The sequence below is a fragment of the Choristoneura fumiferana genome, chromosome 18, assembly GCF_025370935.1.
Source record: "Choristoneura fumiferana chromosome 18, NRCan_CFum_1, whole genome shotgun sequence".
Taxonomy (NCBI): Eukaryota; Metazoa; Arthropoda; class Insecta; order Lepidoptera; family Tortricidae; genus Choristoneura; species Choristoneura fumiferana.
In genome coordinates this window covers 11,547,287-11,567,432 of record NC_133489.1, presented here as the reverse complement: position 1 = coordinate 11,567,432, position 20,146 = coordinate 11,547,287, and the positions used below count along the sequence as shown (strand labels likewise).

Sequence of the window (20,146 nt, the reverse complement as noted above, 5' to 3'; positions counted from 1 at the left end):
ACAGACTGAAATTAACGCCTTTTAGAATTTTATAGCATTTGAGATATGTAGCAAGTTTGCTCTTCGAATGAAATCCATACAATCCTAAACCCGGATTTTTAATCCCATGGAAAAAACGTAAACAAAAGTGTTGCCGTTATCAAAAAACATTCGCAGAATTCAAGATATTTTATTCTTTCCACATTTGCCAGAAATCGACTTCCATTAAAAAACTGTATTTCTTAATCAAGATAAAATATTTTAATTTACTGATGAAATTCTTTATTTTGGCATAATTACACTGATATACAAAAATAATACTGTTTTAGTATGCATAATTTATTTATTGTCTTGGTATTACACCTGGGTTTTTAAGCTATGGGCCGCTTGAGGCGAGAAGTCACTCAGTGCACTAACATTCGAGACTGAATTCGTAATCGTTTTCCAGTGGCTCTTGTTCTGCTATTTTTTTTACTGTCCACATTGGTGTTATATTTTTATTGTAGTTAAGTTGTTCATTGTTAGGGTGTCCGTTGTTTTTCGTTCATTGTTGTATGAAAGGAAGGATGTACTCCAGTCCGAGTACTTCTCGGTCAAAAGACGACTTTTATAAGTTGTCTCCCGTAAAAACGACTCTTTTATCGAAAATAGACAAAACATGGTAACAACAGAACTTTATATAATATCTACCTATCAATCTGTTTAGATTTGTTGTGTATGTGTATTGTATGTGTTAGTTTTATGTATTCTTGATACAGCTCTAATCTACTGTAAATTGCACCACCTGCTAAAATGTATTCCTTATTTCTGTCCATTGTAAAGGTTGCCTGGAAGAGATCGCTCTGAAGCGATAAGGCCGCCTATTGCTTACCTTAGAAAATCTCTATGTATATACTTGTGTTCTCTGTACTGTTTACTGTATTGGTGTGCAATAAAGAGTTATTGTATTGTATTGTATTGTAATATTTCTAGCGAGCCCACACCTTGAAATCCCCTGAAAAGTCACTTTGACAATGACGAAACTTTGTTTACATTTTTTCCGTGGTATTAAAAATCCGAGTTTAGTGAAGCGCCATTAATTAGGCACAACAGTAGAGTATTTGTCTAAATAATAAGTGTATTTTCTTTTGATGCTGCCTAGAAACAAACAGCTAGGTACCTATTAGGTAGTTACCGTTCAACTGTGGTACTTATTGCGTTTACTGTGAAAAAGTTCCACAGCCAGTCAGGGTTCAGTTTCTATGAGAAATTTGAATGTTATGAATGAATATTATTATACTATCCTTAGGTTATAAGAAGAAATGATATTTTAAGTTACTATAAGATATTTTATTTAAAAAAAAACACCTAAAATGACAATGCTTGTATGTTTATAAACGTACTCGATAGTCTCTGAAAAGACTGAAGCGATTTGAAAAAATCTTTCACCAGTAGATAGAAATCTACACTACCTAATCCTGATTAACATAGGTTACATTTTATCCTTAGAATGTGCAAAGTCCTTATGGGATGAATGTAACATTATGGTCTCGCCGGAAGACTAGCGCTGGCTCCACCTGAGGAGTCCACAATTTATGCTAAGGTGGGACCATATCGGGCACAAATAAATATTCGTAATTTTTAGTATTTTGTATTCTCATTTTATTTTATTTTAATTTTTTTTTTGCTTTATCCATTAGGTATTAGGTATCCGAATAAACTTTTTCATTTTCATTTTCATTAGTGTTGAAATGAAAATGTTGATTGCCGTCACGTAGAAAATATATTAAGTAACCCTTGGGGAATTAGTTATTATGGTGCACGCTACTGGTGTATACATAACGGATCGTGCACAAATATTTTAAACTACTCAATGGTACCTACTTAGTAGTTAATATAATAAATATATTGATATTGACCGTGTTAACACGACGTTGAGCAACAAGTTCTAAATCTTAGGCATGGGTTTCTTTCAGAGGCCAAAATTTTCAAGCATGCATTTCTAATTGTAATTTCCAAACTGAAATCCACTCTAAGCCCGTGTTGACCGAGTTATTGCAAGAGGTAAATCAACAGTCCCTTTACTTTCAGCCGTTTACGCATGACATAACTAATATGTATTCCAAGCACTCAGTAAATGACATTGAAGACAGGGTTTACGCAATTAATACCGAAGCAGGCCGCTGCTCGCTGCCAGAATGGTTAGTGCAGCCAGCGAATGAAGCACGTCTTCATGTTGTTACGAAAAGAAACACAAAACAGCAAACTAAATCGTTAATAGCGTGTGAAAACAATGTTTATCAAACGTGTTTTGTTTCTGGTTGGTGTTATAAGTAATTGTTACGCGAAAGTTGATCTAGGTACGGCTTATATCCTAGAAATTTTACAGTTCCCGGTTCATTTTTGGTTGCTAGATACCAAAACATGCTCTGATCATCAATACTTTATACCTGTGACAGGAAAGTACCTGAAGATATGCAGCAGGAATGCTGTGGATGTCAACGATTGCTTGGTGGTTGCCATCCAGATGGGCTTGGTGACCATGGCTGGCGGTCTTCAGGAATTGGGCGTGCCACCTCTGGATCCCAATCATGAGAAGGAAATTCGAATCGAATATAAAAGAAATCAAGTGAGTTTTTTTTATTTCAAAGTGTATATATAGAATCGTAGAATACCAAAACACACAGACATTAATGATGAGGAACCTACGAGAAGAGTTCGGCAGGCTGACATAAAATCCGTCCATATTATTAAAAGTTTTCAACCAATTAGTTTTCAATCAAACCCCTTTTTAAACGGGGATTTTTGAAATTGAGATAGATAGAGCTATAATAACAATTTAATTTTATGTATATTGTCACTATAACTATTAGGTTAAAAATAATTGCTTAAAAAACTTGATATTACAAGCACAAAATAGAACTTTTACTCCTTATTAACGGTACTTTTTCATAAACATGCATTTTCGGTTGGACATTGAACACATAATTGTACAGTCAGCTGCAGAGAAACGTGACCCCAACTCACTACACACTACTTACAGATTGTTAATCTCCCATCTTGAAAAAAACCACGGAAAAATTATGAGAACTGTGTCAGAAATAATACTAACTAATATTAACTTATCTCTAAATGACAGTGTAATCATATGTTTCATCTCGCAGGTTACGATGACACTGCAGTTAGCTCAGTACTCAGTAGATGTAATATTAACTGACAGTTACCTACGTTTTTAATTACAACGTTACTCCTATTATTTTGTATACCTACTTCCTAGTAGGTATCCTGATTGGTGATAGCCAGACTTCGTATTAAGTTCAGCTTCTTTGTTTCAACAACTCCCAATATAGAATTCACATCCCTCAAACTTCGTTTTATTGTCGGCTAGTCTTTGCTCGTGTAGTCTGACAATCGCATTGAAAATTCCGGGATTTTATAAAACTTCCAATGAAACTAAAATGTAATGTAATTAAACAGTTTATTTTGCTTTAGCCATGGTAAAATAGTGATAATGTGCACTAATGTGCAGTGAAATTTCTAACTAGAAATATTGGCATGCAAACATGTCTCATATTCGAAGTTTTTTTTAGCTGAAACGAATTAAATAAATTATATACATTATTCATTTTTAAAGTTAGTTTAAATATTGTTTATTAATAAATTAAATTAAGTCTTAGTCCAATGTTAAAATTTGATAATTTTGTTAGTATTTTTATTGTAAGTAGGTAGGTATTCATTAATTGGATAAAATGCTTTATCCTTAAGCCATTGAAATAATTTAAATCTAAATTTATTGGGGGGCACCTCAGCTATATGTTCTTAAGTAGTTTACTGAATATTCGTATTACCATAGGAACGCAGTTTCTGTGATATAAATGTGTGTGTTAGTTTAAGTTAAAGGATTTAAATTTTTCCGGGTATCTGGTATTAAAATTAAATATCATATAATTTGACGAAGTTACATATTTCAAAAATATATAAACATGGAACTGTCAATAGACACATCACAAATTCCACGTATACTTACCTGCATTATTTTTGAGCAATAGGTAGCTTTCTTGTTCTGAGAGGAGGCCTGTGCTCAGCAGTGGGACGTATATAGGCTGGGATGAATAGGTAGATATTCTATTTATGTCTACTGAATTTTAGTAATTTTCCATAGTGCATAGGCAATGTGATTAATTTTATTTGCTATCCTAGGAAGGAAGGTCTTCTACTACTACAGTCACCAGCACCAATATCTGACACAACAAGCGTGCATAAATATCTGATACGACTCTATTTCTAGGGCCGGAAGGACGTGTCAGATATTTTTGCACGCTCCGCTGTGACAGATATTAATGCTGGTGACTGTACCTACTACTACCTCTACGGGACCTGGGGCACAAGGTGACCCGTAAGTAGTACGACAAATTTAAATGGGAGATAGGTGGGCAGGTCATCTATCTATCAATATAAATAATACCATAAAACCGGCCAAGTGCGAGTCGGACTCGCGCACGAATTATTCGGTCATTTAAGGAATGAGAAGGAGTCAATCTCGGAATGAGAGATAATAAGCTGGAAACTCGTATACAGCTCCTAAATGTTGTCTCAAAAGTCACATTTAGGGCCTGTTCCACCACTTGTCAACTAACTTTAAGTGTCAGATAAAAGTAATGCCGTCTTTGTTTATTCGGACAAAACCAACAGAGACCCTTAATCTCGTGTTCGCGTCGTAAGTTATTCAAGGTCAAAAGTTAAAAAAGTCACTGATCAATTTTGAACTAAAACAATTTTATTAGTTTGCTTACCCGCGACCTTATGATACGTTTATGCAAGAAATGTGTCTTTATGCAGTTCCTCCACCTCCATACGTACTGTAGGATGGTGGTCGGTTGTCTGTTGTCTGAAGATGAGCTCTGGTTGAGTTTGAAACGCGCCGTGGTGGTGATAGATGGATTTGCGTGTGTTCTTACAGTGTGGAGGTGAAGGAACTGCATGAAAGCACATTTCATGCATAAAAGTAGCTATCATAAAGGTCGCGAGTGAGCAAAGTTATTGTGTCAGTTTGTTGAACGTACATGTAAATTTTCGTATCTGTGCTATTAGCCCTTGAGGAGTTCCGTCATCAGCAGTCGACCCTGGCTGCAGCATCAGGTGGCGTATATTATAAACGCATTGTCATTGAAATTTAACAATTATGTATAAAGTCTTTTGTGTGTGCCATCAACGTTTGAGGAGTTCGCCCTTCTATGGAGACGATCCTTGACAGGATGAGCAGGGTGTCACTGCTAAATTATTGTATTGTTACCAGATTTACATCAGTTTGCCAAATCTCCAGTCCCTAGTTTAATCAGTTTGGCTTGTTCGTTTTCTGATTCAGTTGGAATACCTATTAAATCCTCTTTATTCGTTTTATCCCGTGGGATTTTCGGAAAATCTTTGAAACATTTTGTTACCTTTTAGTATTATCTACCTGCATGCCAAATTTGAAGTCTCTAATATTTATAATTACGGCGGAGTTAGGGCCACTTTGAAGTGAAAATATAAATCCCATTTATTCCCTATCCCGTGGGAATTGGGATAAATCCTGAAAATTGTTTTTAACTGTTAGTATTACCTACTTGCATGCCAAATTTGAAGTCTCTAATAATTATAGTTACGGAAATAGGGTCATTAATGGAAAAAAAATACAAATCCCATTTATTCCCTATCCCTTCCCTTTTTAGCAGTTAGTATTACCTACTTGCATGCCAAACTTGAAGTCTCTTATAATTATAGTTACGGAAATAGAGCCATTTTAAAGTGAAAATATAAATCCCATTTATTCCCTATCCCTTGGGAATTTCCAAAAATCCCTTCTTAGTGTACTTACCTCTATGTCACTTAAGGTATATATATATGCCAAATTTCAAGCGTTTAACTTCAGCGGTTTGGGCTGTACGTTGATATATCAGTCAGTCAGGACTTTGAATTTTATGTATTATATAGATAGATAGATTTCAATTCAAAAAGGCAAAACTTCCTCTTCTTCTGAAATTTAGTCAAGATTTCATCTATCACAATTTACGAGAAAAAAATTACATGTCCACTGTTTAGCTTATATGGACATGTTTTCATAATGGTCATGTTTTCAAGCTAGTAATAGTAATATCTATAGTACTACTAATAGTAGTAATACCTCCCATTTAAGTTAGTCGTACTATTTACGGGACACCCTGTATAAGTATGTTGTTTTATTGAAATTAACTCTCAGTGTTGGCCCTTAACCAGTTAAAGCTTAAAGTTATTATCAACTTCAACTACATCTGTTCGGCCATTTTGGCATGAAAGAGTACCTAATATGCACACACTCATTATATCCAGAAATTTTCGCATATAAGTACTTTTGTTACTGAGTTCTCTTTGGGTGTTAACTGTAAGTACACATTTATTAATGCTTCAATACATTGCGAACGCTCGGTCGTTTTCATGAACGGGCTTAACGGTTTATAGTTGGCGATTATGTATTTTAGTATTTTCGATTGCTATTATTATACGTAATGGGAATTTAATGTAAGTATCATTTCAATAACAAGCCTGGGGGAAATTTTGTGGTATGTATTGTATATTGTATTCGCTCAATCATGTCAAACCTGTAGTGTAGGTTAGGTATACCTTTTCCTATCACGTACGTACAACTGATATACAGGTAGGCACGTAGGTACGTTCGAACAAATTGAGTCATGACCCAGGCTGGAACCTTTTAATAATCAATTTCACCATGATTCCCTTGACAAAAGTACCTATGTCAACATGACATTAGTAGCACAAAGATTCCACCCTGGGTCATTCAATTTGTTCGTTTGCACGTTACGTCTTATAGGCAGTCATTCCCGATGACGCGTGCCGTAGTTCTTATTACAATGTCAATAATGTCTACTTTTGACAAAATCACGCGTCTTCGTGGATGGCACTAGGTATATAATAATAAGTAGAAATATTTTATTATTAAAATTGGTCAGTCAGAGAGGATATTTTACATACCAAAAAGTGTTTTAGTAGTAGGTAATCGACAAGACGTACGAGTATATTAGTAGCGCCGGGTAAAGAGCTTAAATAGTCTAGACGTTATGACCATTTTATCTGCCCTTGTATATAAATTACTAAAAATTTAAACATAGTTAGGTAAGTAGGTACTCCAGAACTGTTGCATTTCGTTTTGATTATTCTGAACGAGAAACCGCTTATGTACTAATATAAGTTGACTATGCATCCGATTACTTTAATCTATGTTTAATCTTAAGACCCTTGGTGAATACCCCATTAATGTACTTAGGTACCTTAAATACCTACATAATCAATTATGGCTACGATAAATCTGACAGCTTAATGACCGGACAGGTACCTACATCTTATGTCGAAGTGAGTCATAGGATTAATGCGTAAACTTACCATCCTTGACTCTGAATGCAATTACTTGTGCATCGAATAAGGCCCTGTTGTGTTTTGAAACTGACCGTCGTCGCCTTAGATTGTGATTCAAAAGCCGTGGTTGCCTAGTGGTTTGACCTATAGCCTCTCAAGCAGAGGATCGTGAGTTCAAACCCTGGCTCGCGTCTTGAGGTTTTCGAAATTCATGTGCGAAATTACATTTGAAATTGACCACGAGTTAATATATTGAAGGAAAACAACGTGAGGCACCCTGCACAAACCAGCGAAGCAATTCAATTGTGTATGTGTGTAGTTCCCAATACGCATTGGGCCCGAGTGGGAACTATGGCCCAAGCCCTCTCATTCTGAGAGGAGGCCTGTGTCCAGCAGTGGGACGGACGGACTGGGATGATGATGATGGATGAATCCTTTTAAGATCACTTTGTTGTCCGTCGGTCCGTCCGTCCATCCGTCTGTCAAAACCCTTTTTCTCAGGAACGCGTGAAGGTACCACGGTGAATTTAAATCAAAATTGAATATTCAGGTCTGTTATCCATTGCAGCAATGAAATATAAACAAACTGCTAAGCCAACGCAACTAAGATACTTGGTCATAAAAAAAAGTTGTTTCTGTAACCACTTACATAATCAGCACTGATATGGCCAAATTATTTCTTAACTTAATTAAGTACCTACTGGCGCTTCGCCAGCTTTCGTTCGGCTCACGCGTTGTCGTCGTAATTGTACCTAACACTCCTACGCGAGTGCCGCACCTAATTTTGCGGGACCTAAATTGTCAGTAAATTATTATAAATTAAAACAAAATTATGTGGCTGGTGGTAGGTGGTAACTAGGTCCCGGCGTCGCATTCATCTGCGGCATGGTGCCCAGGAACCGCCGGAACACGACGTCTTTCGGCCAGAAGGCAGCACTCGCGATGGTCCCTATCAGCAGCCGCGGCACGCGCACCACAAACGAGTTGAAGTGCACGTAATGGCGCAGCTGCAGCTCTGCACCCTCGATCAGCGTGTATCCGCTCTTCCGGCGGACGTATTCCACCGTATCTACGACTGCGACGACTGTGCATGTAATGCAGACGCGACACATACATACAGTGCCGTATTCGGCGTGGCTGCCCTCAGCCCGGAGCCAGGGCCCGGTTCTGCAGAGCCACACTGACTCCTACAAGGTTTCTTGCGAGCCTTGCTTTTCTTCTGCACCAATGTGAACCTCTCCTCGTCCACTTTGGTGCTCAAGGGCTTATTCGGCATGCTACTTGTTGGTGGAGTTCCTTGGCCCACGCGGGGAACACGCCGGCGGCGAGGCGCCGGGCAGGGCAGGACACGAGGTTCAGGTCTCTTACGTTGCACCGGCGGACGTTTCGACTCAAAACTTGATGCCGCTGAATCGGCATTTGCTTCTAGTCGGTCATTAACATTTAAATTCGAAGTCACAACAGGTGACCGAGTTACCGGGGCAGTCCGGGGCACTATTGCGCCAACTGGTGATTTCTTTACGCAACTCGGTGATAGTATCCTGCGATACGTCGAGTTTTCTTACAAGTTCGGCCATATTTGCCTTAAGGGTCACGATGTCCTACACTTGAAATGATCTACACACGACTCCACTGCCAAGGTAATAAGAGTGTGTTTAGATCATTTTGAGCACCATAACCGCTCAACCACTTCTGCTGCTGAATGTACCTACATCAACGTACCAGCCAAGTATACCTACCGTCTCAGCCACCTATCTCCACGATGCAAAAGATTAGCGTGGTAATGTCATCTTCGTCTAAGTTACATAACATATTTCATGTGTGTTTTCTTAATTATTTAAGATCTTTGCAAGAATGAGCATGAAGGATATCTACGTCGAAGGTTTGAAAGCAGCCAAGGTTCACGATGCAAGGTATTAATTTATTTATTTGCTATATGGAAGAAATAATTAACATGCAGTAGATGTTGAATATTTTAGCTTTTTAACTAACGTCCACACAAAAAAACAATCGTAGGCAATAGAAGTAAAACTCACGAATCTACTTATCTTAATATAAATAATTACACGTGTAGTGATGTTATTCTACACGTTAAAATCATTTATATTACTCAAATTAAAATATGGGCCACGTAAAACGAAAATACGCACTAATAAATATAATTATTTATGGGTGTCTAAAAATGGTTTTATTAATATAAAATAATACAATACAAATAAATAATTTTCGTTTAATTAAATATTAATCAGATAAAAACGCAAACGAATTTTTGATTTCGTTTCTACTTGAGTTTCATTAGTATTATCTTTATTATCTTTTCATAAGTACATACTGTAACATTTGCCTAAATTTTCAATGAATTACAGAATACGTGCCGATGAAGACCGCTTCCACTTAGAAGTGGACATGACTACCCCACGAGTCTTCGTGCAAGGAAACTATTTCGGTGAAGGGCGATTCAACTCTCTCACATTCAACGCTAGCGGAATGTTTAATACTACCATGAGTGAGTAACTGATCAATCTGGGTAAGCTACCTACCTACCTGCATCTTACGTTTTAACTAGTTGTAGCTTTAACTTTTTAAACGTGATTTTTTTAGAAGATACGTACCTACCTATTTAAATGAGCATTAAATGTAAAACGTGAACTAAATAAATGTATAAATAATAAAAAAAAACAAAGTCAAGCCTGACCTTGTTTGCAAGTCCAATACTGTAACCACTTACTGAACCACCACACTGATGAGAACGGAGGTATCGAAATTATTGATCTTATTGCACATGTAATTTGCACTCAAAAAGCACTAAAGATCAAAAACACGCTTTTTCCCAGAGATAACCAAGCTAGATCGATCAACCCCGAAAGGCCCTACTTATACAGGGAGTCTCTGACCATGGGGGCTTTATGATATATGTAACTGTTTATCTAAGAGATGTCAAATAAATGTCAAAAAATATTTAAAATAAAACAAAAGTAGCTTAGTTATGCGAGTAGAATCGACTCTTGAATTAAAGCCAGAAGCGGCCAAAGGTGGTGAGAAATATCCTGTATACATAGCAAATTTCGTCGAAATTGTTAGAACCATTTCCGAGATCTCTGAAATAAATATGTACAGGTACACAAGAGTTACCCGTGTACATATTTAATAATATTATTTCTCGTTTAAAAGTATAAATAAATTAGAAGAGAATATTTCAGCGAGTGTGTCCTACCAATTGCACCACAGGAGAATCCGAGTAACTAACCGATCTTACTCACTTGCATACACCTATAATAGTGGCGTGTGGTGTGGTCCCATCACCCATCTATCGCAACTACCATAGAGCACGACACGGTTACAGTTAGCCCAGTTAAATAGGTATAAAGGCCGGCTTTCACAAAGACATAGTCTTCTCGCTCCAAACTTGGCCCAAAAATGAGATTTGTTACATATTTTTCATGTTTCGCAGCTGACTTGGTGTACACATGGAAACTAGACGGTGTTCCGGAGAAAAGAGACAACGAAACGTACGTCCGAATCAAGTCGTTTTACATGCGACCCGACGTCGGAAATCTGGAGTCCTACGTGTCTAACGACATACCTGAGAGTCAGGGTATAAGTAAGTTAATATGCAAAACTTACTCGAAAACCACAGAATACTTTGACTGTTATTTATTACTTACTAGTTGTTGCCCGCGATTTCGAGGTATTCGTTTATCGCTATTCCATGGGAATTATGTAAGTTTCCGGGATAGAACTATTCTATGTTCCTCCTAGATTCTCAAACTATCTCCATACTAAATTTCGTCTTAATCAGTGCGGCGGTTTTAGCGTGAAAGGTAATAGACAGACGGAAAGAAAGATGGAGATACAGAGTTCCATAATATGAAAATAAAACAATTATGGTAGATGACACCTTATATCAATAGGTACCTAACTCGAAGACACGATTTTAATAAAACGCACTTTAATTTCGCCCTGAGAACAGGTCAATTTTCTATTTACTGCAACATTAGATTTTTTGTAGCTTTAGTTTAAACGAATAGTCAATTTAGTAAATGCTTATAACGTCATATAATAGCTTTATTAGCTATTGACCCCGACTCGCACACGCTCTCACTTTTCGGTATCTACGCAAGAAAATCTGAACACACCTGGAAAGCAGTCCAATGGTGTGTGTTAAGTTCTCGATTCACACTAAGCTCGCTTGGACATTACCCTCAAAGTATCTCATTCTGAAAAGAAAGAGGCCCGTTCCTGACAGCGGGACTTATTTAGGTACACAAGCTAGATATTGACTACCGGACAGCTAAGTTGTTAGTTACCCTGACTACGAAGCTAGCGGTTGCGGGTTCGATGCCCGTGACGGGCAAATATTTGTATGATGAATACGAATGTTTGTTAGGTATATTTATCTATATATGTATGTCTATCCGTTGTCTAGCACCCATAGTATAGGTACCATCAGCCAAATAAATGGTCTATCAATTTTAAACAAGTTCCTTTCAAATGAATATGTCGCTAAAGTCGAACTTTCAAGTTGACAGACACGTCTAATTGGCATTATTGTTTTATGACATGCAAACGATTATCAACTTTAGGGTGGTAGACCACATATTTGGCTGATGGTACAAGCTTTGGTTAGATTGGGGCTAGGTCAGTTGGTGTAATTTGTCCCGAGATGTTATTATTATTGATGAATTTTATTAATTATGGATTTGTTTATTTTAGTTCAGCTGGCCAACGATTTCGCGAACGCGAACTGGAGGCCGCTGTACCGGGAGTTACTTCCCTACGCGCAAGACAACTGGAACAAGATCGGGATACGCATCGCGAATAAATTATTCTTAAAAGTACCATACGACAAGATGTTTCCAGCTTAAATAAAATATGTTCATGCATCGAAAAGGTGAATGCCAAATAATGTATGTACCACACGAAATCGATTACAACTAATCATATATGGTTAGGAATCTTAGAAGCAATGCAACAGTCACAATGTCATTTGTTTTTGAGAAATCAATCCCAAAGTATTGACGTTTTGTTTAAAGATATGTTCAGGGCCCAAATTTTCGTGCCGATGACATACACTGCATATTGGCTACGTGCACGACGGTGGAGACGCGTAGCGTTGACAAAATTTGCGGAGACTGTCAAATAATGACATGTAGCTAAAAATTGATATTTTTTTTTGCAAATATAAATTAAACCAAATTTTAAAATAGCATTGTGGACGTTATTTAAGTGCAATTTATTCAATAGTGTAACTTTAAAATGGATATAATAATAAAAACAGGCTTTAAAAGTATTACACACAATATTAGTTTCCATCCACAAACTTGATAAAAGGCAATAAATAAGTATTAGCCCAGCATGTAAGAAATGTTGAAGAACATAACGGCCAGTGACAATACAGGTCCATGTAATTCGTCAGACAGACATCTGTGGTATTTTGTCCATTCAGGATAACATTGGACTCTAGCTAGATACTCTAGAAGGTCACAGAAGAAGGGGTTCTTAACAATTTATTGTGAAGTCTTAATTGATGATGATGATGAATAAAAGAAGTAATAAGATAAAGTCATAATTTTGTTTACTTTGTAAGTACCTAGATTAATACGTAATGTAATAAGTAATACTTACAAAATGACACAATATTAATACGTAATTTGCGATATAATATTAATTAGATTTATATTTATACATAATACCTACTCCCCGTGTGGTGTCGGGTTATTTCGAATTACACCTCTCCATTTCTTCCGTAGATGTCGTAAGAGGCGACAAAGGATATAGGTTAAGGTATGCCGTAGGCGACAGGCTAGCAAACTGTGAAACTGTCACTATTGTACCTTTTTTTTGTCAAACTTTAAATTTAAAATTGCTAAAAGTGGCTCCGAAGCGGTAACGTTTCGTGTGCTCTGCCTACAACATTTGGGAATAGGTACAGGCGTGATGTTTGTGTGTGTGTGTGTGTATGTGTGTGTGTGTTTATGTTTATACTTAAACTAGCTGTTACCCGCGACTCCGTCCGATCAGAATTCGTTTATCGCTATCCCGCGGGAACTATGCAATTTTCCGGGATAAAAACTATCCTATGTTCTTCTCCAGGACTCCGACCAAATGTCATCTAAATCGGTTCAGTAGTTTAGACGTGATGGAGTAAGAAACAAACAAACAGACTTACAAACTTTCGCATTTAAAATATTAGTGGGAATTAATTGTTTACTACAGGAATGCTTTGTTTATAATCTTCTACGTGGTATCCTGCCTTTTCGCAGAATTATTTCTTCCCAAATGTTTTATTTGCAAACTGTTTTATTTTCCAACTCTCAATTTTCTCCGACAGTAAATAATATTTCTCAGAATTCTCAGTGTATTTTCTTATGGTTTAAGAACACAGTAGGTAAGGTTAGATTTGTTTTATGAAAGTGCCGAAAAAAATATGGTTTCACTCCCAAATCGTGAGTTGGGAAATAGAATAAAAATCATTTTATTTAGCAATAAAGTTACACAGTGCACAACAAAGTACAGGAATACACATTTGAATAAAATACAAATAACATCACCTGACTTTTCGACGGCCTTCGCACTAGACTCTGGGTCGGTATCGCGAGTGCCAAATGAAGTCTTAAAAATACAAAATCACTAAAAGTAATGAAAGTAATAGTTTTGAACTTACTTTAAGTGTGTGTGTGTTTACGTGTGCGTGTGTGCATGTGTGTGTGTGTGTGTGTGTGTGTGTGTGTTTTTTTTTTTTACTTGCGTTCAGGCGTTTAATTGCAGGCTTTAAGGAGATCTTCCGTATCTTGGTAATTCAGTTTAGCTAGATGTTCTTCTATAGTACTTTTTAGCTTGGCAGCAGATAAGTCTTTGGGGTTTTTGATTTTTTTGCAAATTTTGTTGTAAACGTTTACATGGGAGTAAGGAGGCATATGTCTGGCGAAACTAGATTTGATTGGAAAGGAAATAGTTTGGCAAATGAAACATTTGGGAATAATATTTCGGCGAAAAGACAGGGAACCATACTATAGGGCACACTTAAGCCTACCATTTCATATTTTTATTAATAATTAAAGAATTTTAGGGCCGCAAAATTAAGGCGAGATTTGAACATACTTAATCTTTTTAAAAATTGCTTAAGGCACCATCTACGAAGAGGGTTCTCGGTTTCTTTCATCTTTTTGTTGTTATAAAAATATGAAATGGTGGTTTAAATGTGCTCTATAGTATTTATTGCGATAAGCTCTGATAAGCTACATGATCAAAATTTATACAATCCGTGAGCTCTTAGAAAAACCTTCGGGTTTCGGGGGAAATCGGAAGGATTCGTTTAGTAGAAAATGACAATTGTCTTTTTGACTTAGTAGCAATCCATTACGCGAAGAGTGCACTCGTTGAGTTTTCATTGATTTATATAGAACAGTTAAAACCACCACTTACATATTTATTTAGTTTGTTATTTTTCGGAAATTGATTTCCATGGCGAGTCAATTTAAACAGGGTATTTCTGTAAATAGCCAATCACGGGAAATTGTTTATAATGCAAGTATATAAATATTTTGTAAAGAAGCTGAAAGTTTCAAGAAAAGTGTTGATCGTAAATATTTAATAAGGTTCAAGACCGAGTTATAGATGCAACGGGGATTAAGAAAGTACATTAAAAAAATATCAAACGAAAGCAGACCAAAAACATTAATTTTACACCCAAGGGATACAGTATAACAACAGCTCTATAATAATATACTTCCAAATAAAAGTAGTGTGATAAGGCGGGGTGTTCTCTATTCAAATTAATGATGGAAGACTTCGAAAATGCTGATTTTGTTTTATTTGTATCATGACAAAAAGTCATATTGTATTAAAATTAGAAAAAGATAAAGAAGCGTAAAATTATTACAATAGGGTTTATTTAGTACATAGTTATTCTTTACAAAACTTTTTACGGTAACAGTGCAGAACAGAACCGCATATCACGATCGCATGACATCGTCTATACCCGAAGCATGCTTCTAAAATCCGAAGGTTTTTTAAGAGCTCACGGAGTGTACCTGTGCGTAGGTATTATTTCTAATTGTTGTCGTAGAATAAAGACGCATTAAAATGCCAAATGTGACTGGCCGCTTTGAAGATAACACTCATAGGTTGTCCTTCAAAGTGGTAAATCCGTTCCGATTAATAAACATTCAACAAGTCTGCTATTTTTAACTAACAAAGGTGACTTCTATTAACTTAAAAAATAAAATAGCCACAATCGAATCGGTATTGTACCTACGTATGTGATATCGCGTAGTAGAAAATATTAATATCGAAAGTCTAGAAGTTATTGTCATTAGATAGATCACCTACATATTATCTTAAATTTACAGTAAGTTTAATTTTGGAAAACTATTATTTAGGACCGGGGAGCGTAACTGTGGTGCTGGTGCCGATGACAGACGTATAACGTCAAGCTAAATACAGTGTTTTTATCCAGACCTCTTTAGTTTACTGATATAATCAATGTCAGATAGAACGCAGTCAATTTTCATGGATGGTTTTGTGATTTGGAATTGCCAGAAGTTTTAAGCAAATAAATATTTTTTAAATCGTTGCCTTAAAAAAAATCCTACATGAAGAAAGGTTTTGATCTTCAACAATATTTTGCTCCATGTGCGGTTATGAAGATTATCACCAGTACAACGCCAATTTGTAACTGGCGGGAGATTCGAGAGTTATATTGCCCTGATTGTACACGTGAAATTTATTTAAATAAATAAGAACAAATATTTTTTGTTACAAACATATTACCCTGTAAAATATTTTATTCACCATGGTATTTTAAATTTACATCACCACTAAATAATAGTATTTTATACAACTGTATCGTAATAGGGGTCCTTAAAACACGAGTGTGGGTTTATGAAACGAGGCTTAGCCACGATTCATGAGATACTGCCTGGTGACAGACAGACAGACAGACAGACCGACAGTGGTGTCTTAGTAATAGGGTCCCGTTTTTAGCCTTGGCACTTTGGAATAATTTAGCATTCTAATAGTGAAAGAATTTTTTAAATCGGTCCAGTAGTTTTTGAGTTATTTCGTAACAAAAATCCAAAGTTTTCCTCTATAATATTAGTTTTAGTACGGAACCCTAATTTTTTCTGTTAATAAATATAGCCTATGGTATTTTGGAATAATTTAGCATTCTAATAGTGAAATTTTAAATCCGATAAGATTAACAAAAAAAAATACGGAAAATGTTCGCGACAATTTAACGTAATATTAGGTAAGTACTCATCCTTTATAACAGTTTGGATATAAGTACTTAATGAAATGACTTCGCTTAGTCCGGGGGCTTTTTTCCCCCAGTTTCATATGCGCCTTTATAGCACCATCAATGGTGCAAGAAAACGACACTGCTATGTATCGTTTGCACCATCGGTGGTGCAGTGTCGATTGCACCACTGATGCTGCATAACGTTACTGTAATAGTACATTACTGTAGAGGCCGGGAAAGAAAGGCTTGCAGTACCCCTAGTGTAAGTTTTCGGTTACAAAACACGTCTCGATGGGTCTCTATTGTTTCCCATAAAATTTTAACTCCGATTTTAACAATCCATAACGTTATTTATCATAATTTTTGCAAGTCATATTATCTTAAGTCATAGCATTAAACAGTATAAAGTGAAGTTCCGACTTTCGCAGGTCATAATTATTGTAAGTCATAAAATTGGTTAGTTTAAACGTTCGATGTCCATATAGTATACCATACCATAATATTAAAGGCAATAAACTAGTTTATAATAATTGTTGTAAGGTCTTTTTTCGCAGGTCATAATGATTGATAGTCCCCTGATAAGTTAGTCATAACATTTAACGTCATAATGTTAAATTCAATAAAAACACTCATATAATATAATAATGAATTAAATTATTTATCAGAAAAATTAAATACATAATATTGTAACTACCGAATGTATACCTAACTGTAGTTGTATGCATAATAATCAAAGTTCATAATAAAAAAAATTAAAGTAACATCGAGGATCAAAAATCATTTGTGGAGCAATATTACCCGGGCTGATATAAAAAAAATACCTAACACTACGCTCCGCTTCGCTCCCGCCTTAGCCTTCTAAACCTAACCTATCCGAGTCGCTTCTGCTCCGAACAGTCTTGCTCGCTCGCTTCGCTCGCTCGCACAAATCAAATTGTTTTCGACATTATTTCTATTAGTCGAACTATATCTAAAGTCGTAGTTAAATTAATTAGCACTTTCAAATGTATCCCTGGAGATTTTTCTGAGTAATTATCTATTATGGCTATAAATATTATGGATTTGGTTTCTTAGACCTAGACACTTTAGGCATTAAATTAAAACGATATGAGTAACAACCATTAGTACGGTGAAATATATGGCTTAAACTATTTCTGAATAATTATCGTTAGATCTTTGAACGTTATAGTTAAAAATGTATGACTTTTGTGATTATAGAATTTAATATTATATGCCATTAATATTAGAGCTAATAAGCATTATACTGAACAAAAATTATAATATGACGAGTGATGTTTATGTTTATAAATTATATGGATATCAATTTCTGACCATCGAAATTCGGAACAAAAAATGTATGAGAAACAAAGGGATCCCGTCTCGATCACGGTCGCGTAAAATCTCAATTTGTATGGAAACACGATCATCGCAAACGTTCCGCTAGAGACAAATTGAGATTTTAACGCGAACGCGATCGATACGTATTTTGTAACCGAAAACTTACTCTAAGGGCACAGGCTGAGTATGTGTAGACGGCCGACACTGAGGTAGCGAGGTCGGATAGGAACACGAAACTCGCCAGCCTTGAAGGCCATGAAGGTCTAGGCCGTCTAGTTCGGGTAGGTATACGAGGCCGGCAAGTTCTCTCACGCCGAGGCTTGTAGGTATAGGGCTTTTCTCAAACATGCACTGAAATAAATAAAAACTAGAAATCAATGTTTGTAAGAAAACTAAAATTATCATCATCATCATCATCCCAGTCTATATACTTATATCCCACTGCACAGGCTAACTACCATGTATATATAGATTTCGACCTGTAAATAGGTCTGCAACTTTGAAGCCTATTTTAAGAAACACAACATAAACATTTCATTGTATGTAATAATTTTAAAAAATCAAAAACCCACCTGCAAAAATGAACTGAAGAGATCGAAACAAGACAAAAAAAAATAGAAATATCAAAAGCTAACAGAATTGAATGAAAGAAATCGATACAATACCAAACACAAAAGGTTAACTTAAAACATGTCCAGTCTATGGTAGTCCTTGAAAATTTAATGCAATGATATGAAATGTAGACGGAGGCATGAGACTGAATGATAGGTAAAAAATGCATGCCTGCATGCATGCATGCCTTCTGTCTTACATTACATTTTCAAGGACTACCTACCACTTTTGTGTTTGGTCTTGTATCGATTTCTTTCGTTTAATTCTGTTAGCTTTTGATATTTCTAATTGTTTGTCTTATTTCGATCATTTCAGTTCATTTTTGCAGGCGGGTTTTTGATTTTTTTATTAAAAAATTCTATTACAATAAAGCGACCCTGACTAAGAAACCTAATAAATTTACCTGAGCAATTATTCACACGACGTAATTACGTAAAAATAAGAATTATAATATCGTAAAGGAAAATCTTTTGGATAACTTATTAAAGCTATTTATTTTAGTAAATAAAACCATATTAAAAATGTTTTTATTTTAATTTAAAACAAGTGACTGAAATATAATGATGTGATATATTTTTAGAATCGGCTTAGTAAGCCCTTTCATTAGATTATCACACACGATAGGCTGAAGCAAATGACTCCTTTCACGCTCTGGGCCCACAACCTGTTTAGAGTGCACCTAAGTATTTTCAGTGGGTAGCAATGTCATACTAATAAAATAAATTAAAATCTTTAATTTTTATTTAAGGCTTTTTTCCAAACATTGTACACGTGTGGTCTGTGGACTAACTTTACTCAGTGGGCCTACAGCGCGTTGCGCGTCCAATATAATGACGCGTTCAGGATGTTGTTCGGGCTGTCATGTCATGGTATTGCAGTGCGTCGACAATGTTCGCGGAGGCGCACACGGACTGCTTTTTTACCATCATGAGGAAACGATGTGCGTCTCTCCTCTAGCAGTATGGGCAGCACGAATAGCATCCTGAGCGAGCATGCTAGCCCAACGCTGGGACTCACCGCTGCGGAAGCGATACGTGCAGCTACACGCGCCTGAGGGCCTACTCCGAAGTTCGAAAATTCAAGTTCGTATCGTACCGTCCCTCTCGCTCTAGTAAATAGTATAAGTGTCAAAGGGACCGCACGACACGAACTTCGAGTTTCGAGTTTCGTAGTAGCCCTGCTGTACTGCCGATACCCAGGCGTCTAGTTTTCGTTTTTAACCGACTTCAAAAAAAGGATGAGGTTTTCAATTCGGTTGTATATTTTCTATGTTTGTTACCCCAGAACTCCGTCATTTATGAACCGATTTGATTTTTTTTTTGCGTTCTTCTAGGAATATCTTCAATTAGGTCCCATAAGCACCAAATCAGGATCTAATGATTGGATCTTAAGGAAATCGAGGGAATTCTTCAAATGTTGTAGGGACACCTCTAGTACATTGGATATATTTAGTAGTAACTCGTTGAAAATCATCATTTGGTGAAGTGGAACAGATGATGAAGACCACAGTTGACCATCGGAGTTACTACTCAATAACAAGTATTTTCACGACTTGAATTTTAATTACTTTGACTCCTCGTATAACATATTACCAAACGGTTGGTGAAG

At 36.3% G+C, this 20,146-nt stretch overlaps 1 protein-coding gene across 1 annotated transcript; it reads left to right on the top strand.

Annotated features, from left to right (window-relative positions):
- Positions 1 to 2,139: 2,139 nt before the first annotated feature.
- Positions 2,140 to 17,118, top strand: LOC141438149 (protein takeout-like). The gene is made up of 6 exons (XM_074101873.1): positions 2,140 to 2,318; positions 2,418 to 2,587; positions 9,190 to 9,260; positions 9,714 to 9,853; positions 10,799 to 10,948; positions 12,061 to 17,118. The coding sequence occupies exons 1-6, from the start codon at positions 2,252 to 2,254 to the stop codon at positions 12,210 to 12,212; spliced, it is 750 nt and encodes a 249-aa protein (XP_073957974.1). The 5' UTR covers positions 2,140 to 2,251; the 3' UTR covers positions 12,213 to 17,118.
- The last annotated feature ends 3,028 nt before the right edge of the window (positions 17,119 to 20,146 follow it).